This window comes from Anas acuta, unplaced genomic scaffold, assembly GCF_963932015.1.
Source record: "Anas acuta unplaced genomic scaffold, bAnaAcu1.1 SCAFFOLD_246, whole genome shotgun sequence".
NCBI classification, from domain to species: Eukaryota; Metazoa; Chordata; class Aves; order Anseriformes; family Anatidae; genus Anas; species Anas acuta.
In genome coordinates, this window is record NW_027076109.1 from 56,635 (window position 1) to 74,649 (window position 18,015).

The 18,015-nt window shown below is 40.2% G+C and overlaps 1 protein-coding gene across 1 annotated transcript; it reads left to right on the forward strand.

The window, feature by feature from the left end:
• Window positions 1-3,017: 3,017 nt before the first annotated feature.
• Window positions 3,018-17,737, forward strand: LOC137848984 (ubiquitin carboxyl-terminal hydrolase 42-like; the record flags this gene model as incomplete). The annotated part of the gene is made up of 19 exons (XM_068668462.1): window positions 3,018-3,246; window positions 3,991-4,191; window positions 4,784-4,894; window positions 5,054-5,156; window positions 5,361-5,428; window positions 5,585-5,655; window positions 6,188-6,270; window positions 7,188-7,299; window positions 7,677-7,817; window positions 8,012-8,112; window positions 8,576-8,717; window positions 9,398-9,679; window positions 10,479-10,567; window positions 14,243-14,428; window positions 14,825-14,984; window positions 15,855-15,945; window positions 16,373-16,466; window positions 17,072-17,187; window positions 17,611-17,737. Coding segments are annotated over exons 1-19 (2,507 nt in total), but the record flags the coding sequence as incomplete, so codon positions are not given.
• Window positions 17,738-18,015: the final 278 nt, after the last annotated feature.

The window sequence follows — 18,015 nt, forward strand, 5'->3', positions numbered from 1 at the left end:
TGGTGAGAAATTGCGGCAAACTTCCTCTCTCAAGTGTGGCACTGAATGGAGCTCTGAAAAGCTTTCCTCCTCAGCTATTGCAGAGAGAGTCCAAGGTAGAAAGGACAAGACTAAAAACACTGAGAAAGAGCATTACCAAAGCAAGAGGGAACATGCTCCTAGTGAAGAGAAGGAGAGTCAAAAAGCAGGTCCTTCCAGCGGCCAGGTTCACAAGGCGTCACGCTGGAGCTCCGAGTTCGGCAGCATTCCGAGGCCGTTTTGGCGGTTGTGGAGACGGCCCTGGCTGAGGTGGCTGCTGCTGTTGCTGCTGTCCCCTCTGTCCTCGCTGTTGCCGCTGTTGCCGCTGTTCCCGGACCTTGGAGACCTCCGGCGGCTCCCTGTGACAGGCCCTGTGGCCCCGGGGAGGTGCCCGCCGACTCGTCGGCCAGCCCGGCAGCAATCCTGCCAGCACAGAATAGCTTACTGCGTTTCAGGGTAAAGTGACGATTAATTTCTATTTCCTGGCCTGGGTGCTGCTTCCTTCTTTAAGGAAGCTTCAAGGTTAAAGGTTAAGCTCAGTTATGTCAGGGCCCAAGTCCGTTTCGTGAAGGGGCTCTTGTACGACAGCTTAAGGTGGGATTGACTCTCTGCTAAGCGGAGGCCAGACGTGTACCTACTGAGAAGCAGGTCCTAAGTGATAACGTTTTCTAAAGAGACTGCTAAACACATCTGAACAGTGCTGCTGCAGAACTCTGAATGGGGGGATAGCAACTGTCTTAACTGATCTGGAATCTTGAGTTTACTTTTCAGTGGACAAGAGGTGTGTCTCGCAAGGCAAACAAAGAGAGGAGTAACACCCGATACTCATGTCAACATAAATTTATGCTCAGAGCGTAGGTGTAGGAACAGCATCGGTATGTATATGGAACATCGGGAGAGGAAGCTCTGTCGGTATTTACAGTTTTTCTACTACCTTGTCAGAGAGACGTTATCTCCACATTAGAAATGGATGTATTTTGAAACAGTGGTGGTGGATCGGATTTCTTCTTTCCAGTGTTAATATTTGCTCTTGAATCGTACTTAATACCTGGTAGCGCCTCAATCAGTTGTCAAAAATAAACTTAAAAATGTGTAAGGCTTATCTCGTTGGTCAGTATAAAGATCAAGGCTTTTTTCCTTTTTCCTTTTTCCTTTTTCCTTTACCTTTTCCTTTCTTCCCCAGTATTGTTTTTCTTTTCTCCTTCTCACTACAGTCTTAATTTTGTTTCTTGTCCCTTAAGTGTGTTTTCAGTGTGTTGCTGAAACATTTTCTCTTTCAATCCGAAAAAAGGAGCTGTCACTGGTGAAGATCGGAGCTTATCTGAAAATCCCTGAGCCCAGGAGCTGTCACCTTAGTCTTCCAGTCGGACAAGGACGACTTCATTTCTCGTGTAAATGCATTTTTCAGGTTTGCGTATTGTTTTTTCAGGAACGGAAAGTGTGTATAGAATGGATTTAAAATCAATCTTAAATGTAAAATGTCAAGGGAAAAAAGTTCTAGTTACAACCTCTGCACATAATTTGCCAGCTGTGGGACTAGGAGTTTTCTTATTTACTGTGTTTTGTTTAACGTGTCTGAAGTTTAATGGATAGCAATCAAGGCGTGCTAGAAATCTGAAAGCACTTTATGCTTTGTTCTCTCAGTCATTTTGGTATAACAAACTAGCTTATGTTTTAAACGCTCCATTAGGTTAGTGGTTTCCCTATAGGTAACAAGTCCCTGTGTGCTACAGTAAGACAGTAACAAAACATGAAGTATAGAAGTTCATCCTGTCATGGATGCTTCTGCCTACGGACACACAATTATGCTTATTTAAAGCAGTATCACCTTGAAACCTAATCAGCATTTTAAAAAGGACTTTGTAGCAGTTATTGGCTTTTGTCCTGGAGGGCTGAGGTTTGTTTTGTTTTGTTTTACATTCAGCATTTCTTTTTCTAGCTTACGTTGCCCTGTTGTTTTGCATGAGGAAAACGTGCAACTTTACAAAGCAGAACGGAAAGAGCTGCTTTTTAGTCTAACGTTTCAGTTTTTTGTAGGAGTTTTAAATGTGGTAGGAGTAAAACACCAGAAGTACTGCTGCCAAAGTTCTATTCAAACTCGTATTTCTTGGAGAAGCAGAAGAAGCCCAGGGAGAAATAAATTTGCAAACGTGCTCTTCATGCTCTCCTTTCCCAAGATTTCTCTGAGATATAGGCCATCCTCTGTGGGTTTTGAGGTATATGGTTCCCAGGAGTGAGAAGGAGGGCCAAACATCTCTCTTCTTGGATCTCAACATGCCAGGGCTTTAGTGTACTGCCACTTACGGCTCCGCTTTTTCACCTGGAAAAAGCGACCACATGATGTAGACTGAGGAGCCCTCACAAATTAACTTGCTATCACAAAGTGACGCCCAGAAAAGGTGTATTTAAAAGCTAGGCTCATTATAGAATAACAACAACCCCCTCATGATTGGTGCAGTAGACAGTGAGGTAGAGGGCGATCCCTGGAAAGACAGAAGAAAAGGAGCAGTGAGTTCTGGGTACCTTTGTGCACACGAAACAGAAAAACGCAGGCAGTGAAGTAATAGTGTTCCATTACTAACGCCAGCAATAGATAATTGCAACAATTATCTATTAGATCATAGGTAATAATTAACAGATAATTGTGCAACTCTGGAAATCAATAAATAACTGATTCCCCTCAGAGAATGTCTTCTACATTTTTATATTAAAAAGACTCCAGAGTTGTAATGGATTAAAATCCTACGGAAGTGAAAGAAATGGCATCAGCCACTAGTTCTGCAGAAGCTAAAAGTAATACCGATAGAGTTTAGATGGAAATTTTCACTTTGTGTGTTTAGTTTGGGGATTCTTTTTAAATCATTCATACCAGCGATTTAGTTCTTAAGGCTGTTTCTTTGAGATTAAGTGACAGGACTTCTGCTACTCTTTTCTTCTTGGAATGCTTCTTGATATTCTTACGTCAACCAGAACTTCTGTCTCTGTCGCAGATGTCAACGATGACCGTAGTTAAGAAGCCCAAATCTTCAAAGTCTAAAAAGCCCTCTTCAAGGCGGTCTGGCAAATCCAAGAAACCAAGTACTAAAATACTGATGTCACGCACCGCAAACTGGGGCCAGATACCGCCTGCAGAAGATTCAAGCCAAGTCTCTGTGGCCCAAGGACGTGGAGGTGCTATTTACTGTAGATCATCTGAAAAATCTAAGGCTTTTGCCCCAAGAGATCTAAGTAAGTGTGAGCTTTATCCCGACTCCATTTTCTTCAAAGCAAAAGTAGAAAATGCAGTTCTTACTTGTTGCACTGATAGAGAAGGGGACTAGTGTGAACAAAGACTTCAAAAGCGAATCCCCTAAGGCAACTGAAGTGACTGATGTTACAGAAATTAATTTTGATATATTTACAGTCAACAGAGAAATATGGGGAGCTTTTTGTAATGCACAGATTTATCCATGTCTTTTCCGTTTTGCAAAGAAAAGTGTTTGATTGTTGCTATTCACAGCTTCCATTTTTCACACGTTTTTTGAATGATAACATTGCTCAGGAAAAGATCTGGTATCTGTAGGGGTACCGTCATTCCTAGTTACTAGTTTTTACCTTTTTTCCGTATAATTTCAAGTCTAAGCTTGTGGTTTAAGTTATAATAAGGAAAAAAACAGTAGTTGAGTTAATCAGGTTAAAGATTATAGATGGAGAGGAACTTGGCATTAGGTACTACAAACAGAATGGCAGTTAGCTTTGCCTTAGAAAAATTAAAATGGTTGACGAAAGCTGTTTTTTGTTTTTTTTTTTCCCCGAAACATTGTGTTGACCAGCCAATTTGAATTTGGCGGTATTAAAGCTGTCTGCAATAATTTTTTTCTGGCTGCGATTGTAGCTAGCTCCTCTAGGTGCTCCTGCAGAATAGTATTTTTTTAAATACCTTCCTTAGAAACAAACAAACAAAATCTCTTTTTAAATTTAACTTTCTTGCAGTCGTTAATGATGGAATTGCTCCGCCACAGAACATTCTTTTTCCACCTGAGAAGATTTGTATGGATTGGCGAGAAACACAAAGTGTTGGAGTTGGCCTGTACAATCTTGGCAACACGTGTTTTCTTAATGCTACTCTACAGTGTTTGACCTACACACCCCCACTTGCCAATTACATGCTTTCTCTCGAGCACGGCCAGTCATGTGAGTACTTTCTAAGAGTATTTCGAATCTGTTGGACAGCTCTGAAGGTGAAAGAACAGCAGTGATTCTGAGACAAGCTTATTTGCCTGATTTTACCTGTAGAAGCTGGCTTTGAGCACTGTATTAGCAGTGGGCTCCGAATAGCATATGGAGTGCAATTAATGCACTGTTTGTTTAATGAATGAATTTATTTATTTATTTATTTATGTATTTATTAAAGGATCATTTATTGCTTCGTGGGAATAATGAAGTGCATTGGACAGTAATGCATTTAGTAGTAATTTTAGAGAGTAATACGTTTTTCAGCCTGTGGAGTTCACATTCCTGTCAGCCTTTACAAATGTGACTTTGCAGTAGTCTTTTAGATTTCTCATCACAAAATGCATTTGAATACAGGCTTAGTGGATATTTTTATTCTGTAAAGTTGTGTGAAATGAAATGTTACAAGACTGTTGGGACATTGGCATCTTGGGAGAATAGAATGTAGCAAGGAGAGTGGATATCGTATCTATAGTTTAAATTTTACTTAGATGTTTGTTTGTAGTTCTGGATATTTTGCTGGACTGGGATGCTTTCTTCTTTCACTCTTCAGGTCGTGAACAAGATTTTTGCATGATGTGCACAATGGAGACTCACATTAACCAGGCCCTGCGTTGCACTGTTGATGCCATCGAGCCTACGCATGTTATCAGTAATCTCAGTCGTAAGTGGCTTCAGATGTGTTTCTTTTCGATAGCTTGTAATCTTCAAATACTTATTTGATGTGTATAAGTGGTTTTAACACTAGAAAGAAGAGAGATTTTAGAAATAGAAGAATGATTTCATTTTTAAATGAGGTGAATACTATCATCTTCTTCTTTAGGAATAGGACAACATTTCCGTTTTGGCAGTCAAGAAGACGCACACGAGTTCTTGCGCTATACTGTTGATGCTATGCAGGAAGCGTGCTTGAATGGAAGCACCGAGTAAGCATAAACAAGTTCACTTTCATACATTCTCTAGCACCTTCTAGTCCTTTATTTACTATCAAAAATGATCTCTAGCACCTTTTAGTGCCTTATTTACAATCAGCAACGAAAGTCTACATCATCCTTAGTTTTCATAAAACTCTTTGAAGAGTTAACTGTGCGCCTTAAATCTTCTGAGGTCTGATTATAATTTATTTCCAGATTGGACAGATCTTCTCAAGCTACCACCATCATTCATCAAATATTTGGAGGATTTCTAAGATCGAGAGGTACTTTAAAAAATATTCCTGTCCTTAGAACTGATCTGTGTCTTTTGTCGGTAGTAAAGCAGTCTGTAGTTTGTCTAAAGTAGTATCTGGCAACAACTTGAATTTGGACAGTTAGTCTCCTTCACATAAGGTTAAGCATTTATATTTTGCTTCCAGTGAAGTGCTTGAATTGCAAAGCAGTTTCGGATACGTATGAGGCATTTCTTGATATCACTTTGGATATAAAGGTAAGATGTTTTCTAAATATAATTCATGATGTTTAAGTACATGCCTAACTTTCTAAATTAAACTTGTTTACCTTAAAAAACCAAACCACATATAATGTTAAAACGTAAGAGCTTGGTGGTGCTAAGGAAGTGGATTGGACTTTGTCCTTCTGTGGAACCCATGTAAATAGTCTCCACATTTGCATTGGGTTTAAGGGGAAAGAATTCTCTTTCTGCAAAAATTATAATGCTGTCACACTTCTCTGTTGTTCTACCCCAATGTACATCTAATTGTTAGACTGATGAATTTGTCCCCAGTATTGATGACAAAGCACACTATAGATGCTGTCTAGGCTACTGGAAAAGTATTTGTTCCGAAGTCAAATGACTTCCAGGTGAGGTCAATGCTGAGCATGCTCTTTCTGCCTCCTTCTTCACAGTGCTCATAGTAGATCGCTTGAGTATGTTAGTAAGATTCTCTTATAAACCACTAGTACGTCTCTGGAATTTTGAATTTACGGTGACTTTACGCTCTTCTTTCTCGCTCCTCTAGGCGGTTTCATCTGTTACCAGAGCTCTGGAACTCTTTGTGAAACCTGAAGAGCTGGGTGGAGAGAATTGCTATAAATGTAGCGAGTAAGATTTTGACGAATTAGGTCTTAATCCTAGATGTCAGTTTTATATGTTGCATGACTCTGTTGGACTACCTCTAAACTTTGGATCTACTTACGAGTTTTGTGGAAGTTTATAAAACACTTGGATTTTTGTTTCTTTGGAGGGGGGAAGTCTTGTTCAGAGGCATTCCCTATGGGTTTGCAATTCTCTGGCTCGTATTTTGCCATCAGAATTCAAAAAGAGATACTTTTGTTCTTTCTATTTATTAGCTCTCGACAGTACTTTTCTTGATGTAAACTGCCCAGTTTCCGTTGTTCTCTGGGCTAGCGGCTAATTTTCACTGCTTACGCTGTAGGTCCTACCTTGGAGCGGGCAATGTATCAAACTGAACTATTGTGTTTCAAAGGATGGCAGACAGTTTCAGTGTCTTTCCAGACAAGCTCAGTACATGAAGACTTCCTACTGTTAAATGTCTCCCTCCTGTAGAATGACCATGTGCTTCTGTTGTATTTTTGATGTTGATAGACGACCTATGTTGGAGATTATTTGCAATTTCTAGTCGTGGGGACCAAGGCTCTCTCGTTCCACTTTCATTATTTGTATTTCTCTTGAAAGCTGAAAGAATGTATCCAGGATTGGAGTTCAAATAGCCACTTTTGTAGACCAAGAAATGGTACCTTGCCATCCAACCTGGTAATACCCTTTCGTGAGAGATTCCTGTTCCTGCTATGCCCGGGGTTTTGGGAGAATTTACCTTCTTCACTGTATTAACAAACCTGACACGCAGTGCATGGGTTTATGAAAAGAAAAAAGACCAACCTATTATGCAAGTAAATGTCATTCAAATAGCATAGGCATGCGTGAGACATTAAAACGAGTTTGTTTTGGGGGCGAAAAAAGAAGATGCCTTCAAACACTTATCTCTGCTTGTTTTTAAGGTGTAAAAAGATGGTTCCTGCATCCAAGAGATTTACCATACACCGTTCTTCCAAGGTTCTCACAATATCACTGAAAAGATTTGCAGATTTCACAGGTGGAAAGATCAACAAGGTATATTTACCACTGTAATGCAACTATATCATCGTGTAATGGGACATCCCCCAAAGCTGAAAGTTGTTTATATTTTCAGACAATAATTGTAGACTAACGACTATGGCTTATTCTTTCTCTTACTATCAATAAAGTTCCCGCTTGACAAGAAGCATATGCTTTCCTCTGAGAAGGCTGATTCATCAGGAAACAGTTCTCTGCAACTTCTAGTCTTAAACATTGTTTATGGGAAGACTTATTTGTAGTGAATCAAGAAATATCTTCTAGAAATATATTCTAGAAATAAATTCTAGTCTGTGTTTTTTGGAAGTGTTTTTCTCTGGCTAGCCCACGAAGTACTCTGGGATAATTTTTCTATCTTCTTGGTCTCTCTTTAGGAGGTGAAATATCCGGAGTATTTGGACCTGAGAGCCTACATGTCACAGTCAATGGGAGAACCACTGCTCTATGCCTTATACGCGGTGCTGGTACATCACGGTGTCAGCTGTCACTCAGGACACTATATATGCTATGTAAAGGTAGAAGTCAACAGCATTTCTAACAGGGTAAAGGTTGTGCTGGCAAACCAGTGAAAGCGTGACTAGCAGCTACTGTTTCTAGGGAAAAAGATTTCATTATATTTTTATTTGACACGTGTGTATTTTGTTCCTATCCGTGATTTCATTTGGAACACGTGCAATTCACCTAAAGAAATGGTTGTCTTTATTTGCAGGCTGGTAATGGACTTTGGTATCAGATGAATGATGCTAAAGTAGTCCGTACTGACATTAAGAGAGTTCTTGGTCAGCAAGCTTACATACTTTTTTATATCAGGTAATAACAAATCTTAACATGTGTTCAGAAGAGATTTACTTTCCTGTTATTGATATTTTTCTGTTTTGCAAGTGTTTTTCTTGCTATCCCAGGGAAAGATTATTATTTGTCTAATTCAGTTCTGTCTAACCTGAAATTCTCTGTGTCATTTATTATCTTTTGTTGCTTGGCCTGAAACTGCAGCACTTGTGTAAATTGCTATCTATGTGTTACCTGTAGCTGGCTAATTTAGAGAAGGAGAGAAATGAAGGTCATCTGTCGTGTAAGAATGAATTATTGTTCTGAAAGTGATAGTCTTAGTAGCAAGACTGTTCTCTCCTTTTCAGTTTGTAGTCTTGGCGAAGCCTTCTGTAGAGAAGGCTTCCATATCGTATGAACTGTTCCTCTAAAATTATAGGATGGGATTTAATCCAAGAGTAGGCTGAAAGAAAAACTAAACTACGATCACTGCTCTTTTCTGAAGGCGCTATGATTTGACACTTGGAGAACGTGCGTTTTACTTGCCAGCACCATCTTATCCCTGTTCATTCCCTCCTGGTCAGCAGGGGGCTAATAGTAAGCAGGCTGGATTTATGGGACCACGACTTCTTCCTCATATGATTAAGGTAATTCAGGGAAGTGGGAGGGCAGGTAACGGCACCAAACTGCTAGTGGGTTTGGGGTTTGGTGTGGGGTTTTTTGTTTGGTTTTCAGCATCTTAGTTTTGTTTTCCTTCCCATGCTGCAGCTTTCTTCACAGCCTTCATGCTACAGCCAGAGTCATTCAAACAGTGGTTACTGCTAAATTGTGCAGCCATGCGACTCCATTACTTTATACCTCCAAGACAGCTTTCTAAAGCACAGAGAGCTACGCTCTTTGACAATTTAAGCAGAGTGTACTAATCCTCGAATCATTTAAAAGAGGACTTGTTTTTCCTATCGTCGTCACTTTAGCTAAGACAGGGAAAACTAAGTGTCTTATTCCTGAGCACCAGAACAATTACTTCAGGCTTTTCAGGGTATGTTTAAAGGGGAAAATAAATATATTTGGGAATAGCAGCAGGTAATGTTAAGTTGTTTGGCTGGTTTTCAAAGATGATGTTAATTTGATTCCAATCGGCTGTAAACCAAAAGCAGGAATTGAATACGCTTATTGGACTTGCATTTATCTTTAAAGGGCAGTGTGTTTTTCTTTGTAGGTGTTAAGACCATTTGTAGAAATACTCAGTAGGAGAGTTTTGTGTTTCAAAATGTTAAATGCAGTGTTTGCGTTAATCCATCTTGCCATTTCTTCTTTTTAAATACAGAATTCAAGCCGTTTAAATGGAAATGGATCCATAAAAGAGGACGCAAAGACCACTGGTGTCACCCTAAAAAGGCCATCTTCAGCACCACCGATGGCCTGTGTTCAAAACCAGACAATTACCAGGCCTTCAATTACTGATCCGTCAAGAAAACAGAAGATCACCACCAGTATTCACAATAAATTGCCTGCTCGTCGGACTGTGTCACAGCCTGACTGTCTTAGCAGTGCTGCGGAGGATGAAGATCTCTACCAGGCTGTTCCTTCATCCACAATTACAAATTCGGTAATGCAAATGAAGCAAATGCAAACAAGCAAAAAAGTTTCTGATGAGATTTTTGTGGAGCCAACAGTGAATGAAAATCCTAAACTCAGCTCTGATAACACAGTCCCTTACGGTGCAGAATCTTCAGGAAAATCTGAGGAGGAGTCAAAGGGCTTATTTAAAAGGAATTGCAATGCAATGTCCTCTAATGGAATTTTGGTTGGAAAGGTAGTCCGTACATTGCAGCATTCCGGTTCTTCCTGTCAGAATGCTGACGAAGGAAGATCCCAGCATGAGCTGCCAAAAACCGATTCACTAAATGGTGCTATTAGGTTAGGTAATGAATCGAAAGAAAACGCACTGAAACTTGATGATTCCACTTGCCGAGTTGAACCTGTTAAGCCTTCTGAGATGTTCTTTTCTAAAACAAATGGATTGCTTGAAACATAGATTTGCTCCATCGAGAATTTCTCACCTATGATGTATTCGGGAGTGTTTATTGTGTTCCTAATTCAGGTGAAATACTGAGAAAACACAGCACAAATGTGATTGTAAGACTTTGTGGTATTATCCCATTAGAATTTGCAGACCTGAGCTTACATTAGAACTTGTCAACTTAAGCTCAGCTGAGATAAAAATTCCTAAGTTTCATAAAGTAGATTTTGGGAGGTGAGTTGGGGTTATCTTTGAAGTGTAGATAATGCATACAACTCAAAACGGTCTTGCTTACCATTTAATGGAGAAATTCTGACAAGACTAGTCCTCAGTACTACTACAAATAGCATTGTTTTGTCTGCTGACTTGTGCGTTTTGATTGCAGATGCCTGGAGCTATGCCTTCAGTCAATCGAGAAGTCATCACGGAGTCCCTCACAGCCAGCCAGCTGAACAGCTTGTCAGAGGAAACGAGGTAAAATGAGCACAGTCTGATTAAGACAAGACCTTATGGAAGTTCGTTACGGTTTTATCTGTCTACTAATAGTATTTAATGGAAGGATTTAAATTAGTACAATTCCATGCTGTATGTCCAGCGTTACGAACAGAACTAATGATCAGCACTGAGCATATCACTCTGATGCAGGTTGGTGCCTCAAGGAGAACTTGTGTTCCTTCATAGAATGTTTTTCCATTTTTCTCCACTGTCTGGAGAAACACTGGCTGTTCCCCGCTCGCCCCTATGCCTTTTTTCTCAGAGCAGCAGGTGGAAGGAGACGGATGCATTTGCTTTTTTAGTGCAATGGCTTCAGAAGCAAGAGGGGAGAAAGCACTTTCTCAGGGAGCTGAAGAAGGTGTCCTAATCACAGGAGAGGTTTCTAAATGGCATATCTCTGCGAGTGTTCCTGTAGTCTGGAGGTTTTTGTTTGTTTGTTTGCCTTTGGAAGGTTTTACTGTTAATCTTCACGTCCTTCAGCAGAAGTGAGAAATGTGATTTTATTTTGTGCAGTGTCACGGACCCTGCGAAATCTACTGGGAAGGATGAATACCTCGCACAGTACCAATGTGATGACGGTGGAGACAAGGAGAAACCAAGAAGATCAAAAGAACGTGACCTCATTTCTAATGAAAATGTTTTGTACGGCAAAGAGACTTCTGAGCCTGGTGAGAAATTGCGGCAAACTTCCTCTCTCAAGTGTGACACTGAATGTAGCTCTGATAAGCTTTCCTCCTCAGCTATTGCAGAGAGATGCCAAGGTAGAAAGGACAAGACTAAAAACACTGAGAAAGAGCATTACCAAAGCAAGAGGGAACATGCTCCTAGTGAAGAGAAGGAGAGTCAAAAAGCAGGTCCTTCCAGCAAGAGGAGGTGTTCTCAGAGCGTGGAAGTTGTTGAGCAAAAGCGTCACAAGCAGGAGCACTGGGAGGGAAGCAGGTGCAGATCTTTCCCTGGTGAAAGAAACAGCCCTGAGAATGGCAGAAGAGCAGTCAAATATTCAAAGTACAGATCTGGCAGCGGAGGAAGATCAGAACAAGGTAGCAATAGATATTACCGATCCAAAGGGGAAAGAAGTTGGAGCAGAGAAAGATACTATCGAGATGAAGCACGGAGGTGGGAAAGATGTAGCTATTACAATGATTACTATTCACCTCATGCGACAGGAGACAGTAGAGAGAGAAAGTTCTCTCACGGCGATGCAGCCTTTGACAAATGGACTGCAACTTACTACGGCAGGTCACATAAGCATTATCATTACAAAAGTGGATGGCCTCACGGTTCCCTCTTGAGAGATGAAGATGGACGTCGCTTTAGCACACCCGGAGCAGACTTGCATCGTTGCTCGGTATCTCAGCAACATTCTGGAAGACATTCTCGTGAAAGACATGCGCTTCCACCTGTGTCAGCTCATTTGGAGAACTGTCGCCAGAAAAATGAAACAGAAGGAAACAGAAAAAGAAAATCTACCCGTGCAGAAGGTAGTGAAAGTGAAATAGAAAGGAAAGACAGAAAGATAGAAAAGGAGCTTTTAGGTGGTGAAAAAAATGCAAAAATATCACAAGTTCTAGAAGAAAAAGAAGTCTAAGGATAAACATGGAGAGAGTCTAAGGATAAACATGGAGAGAAGGATTCCAAGTAAGCAAGGATTCCAGCATACTCCGCATTTTTTATCCTAATTCTTTTCTGGGTGCTTCTCATGTATTCCTTCTTTTTTTTTTTTTTTTCTCCTTTTTTTTTTCTTCTCTTTTTTTCTTCTTCTTTTTTTTTTTTTTTTTTTTTTTTTTTTCTGGTAGTTTCTAAGTTACTTAGATAGCATCAGCTGGCTGGGGATCATGTTGTTAGGTTGATCAGTGAAGATAGGAAAGCTATTGCTGAATTGTGTCAGAGCACTAGCTTTGGACCACATAGTTGGAAACACATCCGTACACCATTCTGGATTAGGTTAAAAGTTTTTTTCTGCTTGCACGTATTCCAGAGCTAGCCATTGTTAATGATCTGTGTACAAACCAGGACCTATGGTCCTCCAATCTGAGGGCTTAAGTTTGCTACATCTAAAGTAAGTTGCGTGTGCACAAAGCACCACAAAATAGCTGACATGCTGCAAATCATCACCTGTGGTAAAATAAATAAAGTTTCATATAGGCAACAAGTGCCACATCTTTTTTTCTCTTTTAAACTTGCATGTTTCTTTCAGACTTCACGATTTGTGTTTCTGTGTGCTCCACTTTGACAATGCCAATCGCAAGCGTAAAACAAGAAGAAAAAGGAGAAGAAAAAGAAGAAAAAAGAGAAACAGCAGGAAAGTGAAAGGCTCCTTGGAACACTTAGATCCTCGTTTCCAGAAGATAACGCGGGAGAAGAAGGAAGAATCCCATCCTCCAGATGGCTCTTCATGTGAGCAATGCAGAAGTGAGAGCAGTAAACAACCTTACAAGGAAGGGAAGCCTTCCAGTGCAGGCGAAAGCAAGAAATACAGCCCCGTCTCATCCAACGAGTGTATTAAAGGTAAGCGGCCGCAGTGTGTTTGAGGAATTCCTTTTCTATTAATGTAGAGATTATTTCCAACAGTCTTGAAGTGCTTGGTGAGTTAACAGTCTGCTGGATATTAAAAAAAAAAGCGGATGGACTTTTTCTTTCCGTTTTTAAATGACCACTAGGAAAGAATGCCTGAAATAAAGAGGTGAAAGGCAAATAGTTTTCATTTGGTGTGATGATTAAGTGGCAAACAAGAGGAAGAGTTGCAAGATCCCTTCTTAAATTCAGTCCAGCCAAGTAGGAAAAGTAAACGTGGACAGCTGTATCTTGGCAAAGAAGATAGTAGGGAGCAAGGAGGTTTAGCAGTCAAGATGGAAGGTGATGCCATGAGGCTTACAGGCTAGTAATGTTCTAGTGAAACCCAGCCTTCCTAAAGAAACCTGCCTGACTACTTCACGTGAATAACAGACTCTGTTCAGCTATTTCCTAACATAGAAAGGGTGCTGACTGCTTCTTCAGAGTAACATAAGTTAGTGATACTACTGAAATAGTTGTGGTTCAGATGTAGATCTGATTTCTCCTAAGCACGCTCAATTCACAGCTGTTGATCCTCCAGCGGAGGCTTTGCAATTGAACACCTGGAGAATAGGTAAATTTCCCGCTGTTGTTCTCCTCTCCTCTTGTTTTGTTTTGTTTTGTTTTCCTAGTAGAATAGGCTTAAGACTCTGAAGAAACAGGCTGCTTTTTTTCATTTCCAACACTGGCTGTTCCTCCTGAGCCCCGCCTTCTATTTTTGCAGTCACAGGATACGTGAATGTAAATTCTTGGGAGAGAGGTAGAAAACTCTGTTTCAACTGGTGTTTTTTTCGGCTATGTGGGGAGACCAAATAGGGTGGTTTTGAATCTTCTGGCTCTTATTCAGAGCAGCAGCATGTGGAGGGAGACAGATGTGTGTGCTTTTTTAGTGCAATGGCTTCAGAAGCAAGAGGGGAAAAAACACTTTCTCTGGGAGCTGGAGAAGGTGTCCTTATCGCAGGAGAGGTTTCTAAATGGCATATCTTTGCGAGTGTTCCTGTAGTCTGGAGGTTTTTGTTTGTTTGTTTGCCTTTGGAAGGTTTTACTGTTAATCTTCACGTCCTTCAGCAGAAGTGAGAAATGTGATTTTATTTTGTGCAGTGTCGCGGACCCTCCGAAATCTACTGGGAAGGATGAATACCTCGCACAGTACCAATGTGATGACGGTGGAGACAAGGAGAAACCAAGAAGATCAAAAGAACGTGACCTCATTTCTAATGAAAATGTTTTGTACGGCAAAGAGACTTCTGAGCCTGGTGAGAAATTGCGGCAAACTTCCTCTCTCAAGTGTGGCACTGAATGGAGCTCTAAAAAGCTTTCCTCCTCAGCTATTGCAGAGAGAGTCCAAGGTAGAAAGGACAAGACTAAAAACACTGAGAAAGAGCATTACCAAAGCAAGAGGGAACATCACGGAACATTTTCCGTGATTTTCTTCCTGAGCAGAAGTGTGCAGTACTCCTTTTCCATTAATGTAGAGATTATTTCAAACAGTCTTGAAGTGCTTGATGACTTACCAGTCTGCAGATGTATTATCAAACCAAAAAAAAACCCCGACTTGGTAGACTATTTTTTTCCCACTTTTGAATGACTACTAGGAAGAAGGTTGTTCCGGCATCAAGAAAGTCATGTGGAATGTAACAAAATTTACTGAACCAGTAAATAAAAACTATATTTTTCTATTAGTTCCATTGTTTCAACTCTTCTGACGCTTATGGATGGCACAGATAACAGAGAGGAGATCGTGGTAATCGGAGCTACCAACAGACTGGATTCTATAGATCCTGCTTTACGAAGACCAGGACGCTTTGGCAGAGAGTTCCTCTTCAACTTGCCAAATAAAGAGGTGAGAACTTGAATTCAACGTTAGTTCTACCATGGCAAAGTCCAACTTTATAGGAAAAAAAAATAATTGACAACTTGAAAAAAGAGTGATATGTGGAGACACTGCGTTGTTCCATGGAGGGCAAATCTGGTACTGGATATATATGGTCAGGATGATACCACCAAGTAGTTAGTTCTATAATCAAACCTTTCGTTCCCAAAGTTGTACCTGTTTGCTTAATTATTTAGTCCACTTGGGCGTTTTCATCTTGAAGTTGTGTTTTTGGTCTCAATCCTTCACTTCTGAATGAATAGGGGACGTGTTTGCATTTGATTGTGCCCCGGATCGGTGGTAGTAGTTTGAGTCATAATTATTTTCTTCTTTATAGTAATTGTAGCAATTTGAAGCATTGTGCCAGAAGTGCTTTCTGTGCATTTACTGACTGAAAAGCAAATGTGATGAAGTAATGAGACTGTCACAATGAAAGCTTGCTAAGTTTTAGAGAAGTTTTTTGGACAACAAAGAAATGTTTCTGGATAAATTTTTCATTACAGTATTTTCCTTTGGGTCATTAGGTCTCGTAGTTTGGAAACTTGTTATTGAAACTATAAATGCCTTTTCTTTCATTGTAGGTTCCTAGAAAAAGTTCAGTATAACAAATAAGAAATATTCAATTTCCTGGTTGAAAATGCAGAGTGTATATTAAATAACTGTAAAATACTTGAAAGTTGAGCAAGTAAGAAAAGCGTATTAATAGATGAGGGGTTTTGAGGGAGGACTGGGGTTTTTTTGTTTGTTTGTTTGTTTGCTTGCTTTTTGGTTTGTTTGTTTCTTGTTGGTATTTTTAAGGAAAACTTGAGACAAGCTAAAATGCAATGATTTTGCTTCCAGGCTAGAAAAGAAATTTTCAAGATTCATACTCGTGACTGGACCCCTAAGCCACCGGACATGTTGCTTGATGAACTAGCTGAGAAATGCATTGGTAAGACTGAAACCAAAATGGATTCTTGCTTGTGAGCAAGTTGTAAAGAACCTTAGCTTGTACCAGGCAGTACCCAAGCTCTTGTGCCTTGCTGCACAACTAGTCAACGAGGCAGCTGGCACGCCTTCATAGCAATCAGAGTTAGATGCTTTCATCTATTTACTCTTTGTTGTCGTTCTTTTTGTTGTCTGAAAACGTTAAATGGTTCTGGGGCATCTTCCTCAAGAGTATAGTTTTTGATGAGGAGTCTGCTTCAGCTGCATAAGCGCAGGATATCAGACAGTGCGCAACATGAAACTTCCCTGCAGAGCGGTAGCACTTTGAATTCCCTGTTAACCTGTTTGGTTTTGGCATTACAAATTGTTTAAATGTTGCATGTTGTAAACCTGGGCCTTGACTGATGTAATGTTTGATTTTTGTTTGTTAGGATACTGTGGTGCAGATATCAAATCTTTATGTACTGAAGCTGCGCTGTGCTCTCTACGCCGATGCTATCCTCAGATTTATGCAAGTAGGGAGAGGTTGCTTCTATTAAAATAAAAGCAAAGGACTTTTTCATGGCTCTGAAGAAGGTTGTTCCGGCATCAAACAGGATCGTGGCTTCACCCGGACAAGCACTATCACCCATTTTCAAGCCACTTTTTAAAAGATCAGGAGCGAATATTTTACAAGTTGTGCAGAAGATCTTCCCGCATGCACAGCTTGCACTAAAGGAGGACCGACAGCAAGGTATAACCACAGCATCCACTTCTTTATAATTCTGCTAAAGCAAAAACTTGTGGTTTGTGCAATCAACTTAAACCTTTCAGACACAATGATGGTAGAATTTTATTATTTGCATGTGCATGTCTTTCTTTTGGGCATGTCTGGAAGATAACGCATAGGTTTTATTCTGGATTCGAAACTGAAATGCCAAATGGAAGCCCTGAATGACTCAATACACAGTAAAGGACGATGTGTTCTCTACTGAAGCATCCTGCTTCTGACGGCAGCTAAGATAATTAGCATTTGTAGAGGTTGACTTGAGGTTTGAAGTATAAGGCAGCTATTTTTCTTTAAAAAATCAAAACTCAGATATTTGGAGGGGAAGCATTTCTAGGTCAATGTTTCTAATTCCTTTCTGAAGAATGTCGGGACCAGGATACAAGTATAACTGGTCTAAGCTAAATACTGTTTTAGCTATCATCATTTTTAACCAGTCTCCTAATTTAAATGTTTGTAGATCGTACTATACATGTGCACGTGAGATCAATTAGCGCTGATATTTACTAGATGAATGGAATTCTGTGGCCATCACATCCTTAATCCCCGTGCTTTCATTGTGGGAACCTCCTCCAGAAAGAAATGGTCTTGTTTTTTTTTTGTTTTTTTTTTAGCTATTTAGCAACTGCGGAAATTGTTTGTAATCTCCTTTATTCTAAGGGGGAGAAAAAAATCACCAAGAGTAGCGTACCTTATACGTACACATCAGCGGGACTTAGTACAGCTTTGTAGGGCCTTGTGCCATCTCCTTAGATCTGTGGTGGGATGAACTCTAGGAAATAGCTTTCAGTGTGTGCTCTCAAATGAAGAAAGGGTTTTGGCACTGATTTAGAAGCTGTATTCATGTAAGAGAACGAGACAAAGGCTATTCAGGAAAGTTAACAAACCTCTTTTGTCTTTCAGACCATTTAAATCCTATTTTACAAGATGATACGTTCGACAGTGATGACGATGCATCCTTGGTTTCTGGAGATGAATTAAAAGATGGAATGCCTGACGGACCAGAGAAAAAACGCCTCTGTTTCAGCAGGTAAAGAAAGATAGATCCGTGTTATGTTTAGATTCTCAGGACTGCTGAGTCTTTGTAAACAGTTCCAGCTGTTAAAAGTGCGAGGGGTGGTAGACGAAGGGGTAACATCAAGTTTGTGTGTTGAAGGGGTGCTTGGTATTCACAAGGAGAAAGGGTGAAGGGACTAAAGTTGTAATGAAGTTGCTCTGAATGACCAAATTGAAAAGCCCAGGCTTGTCTTCCTAAGCCAAAGTGATCCGTAGACTACCAGAACACGTTGACTTAATCCATGGCATTCT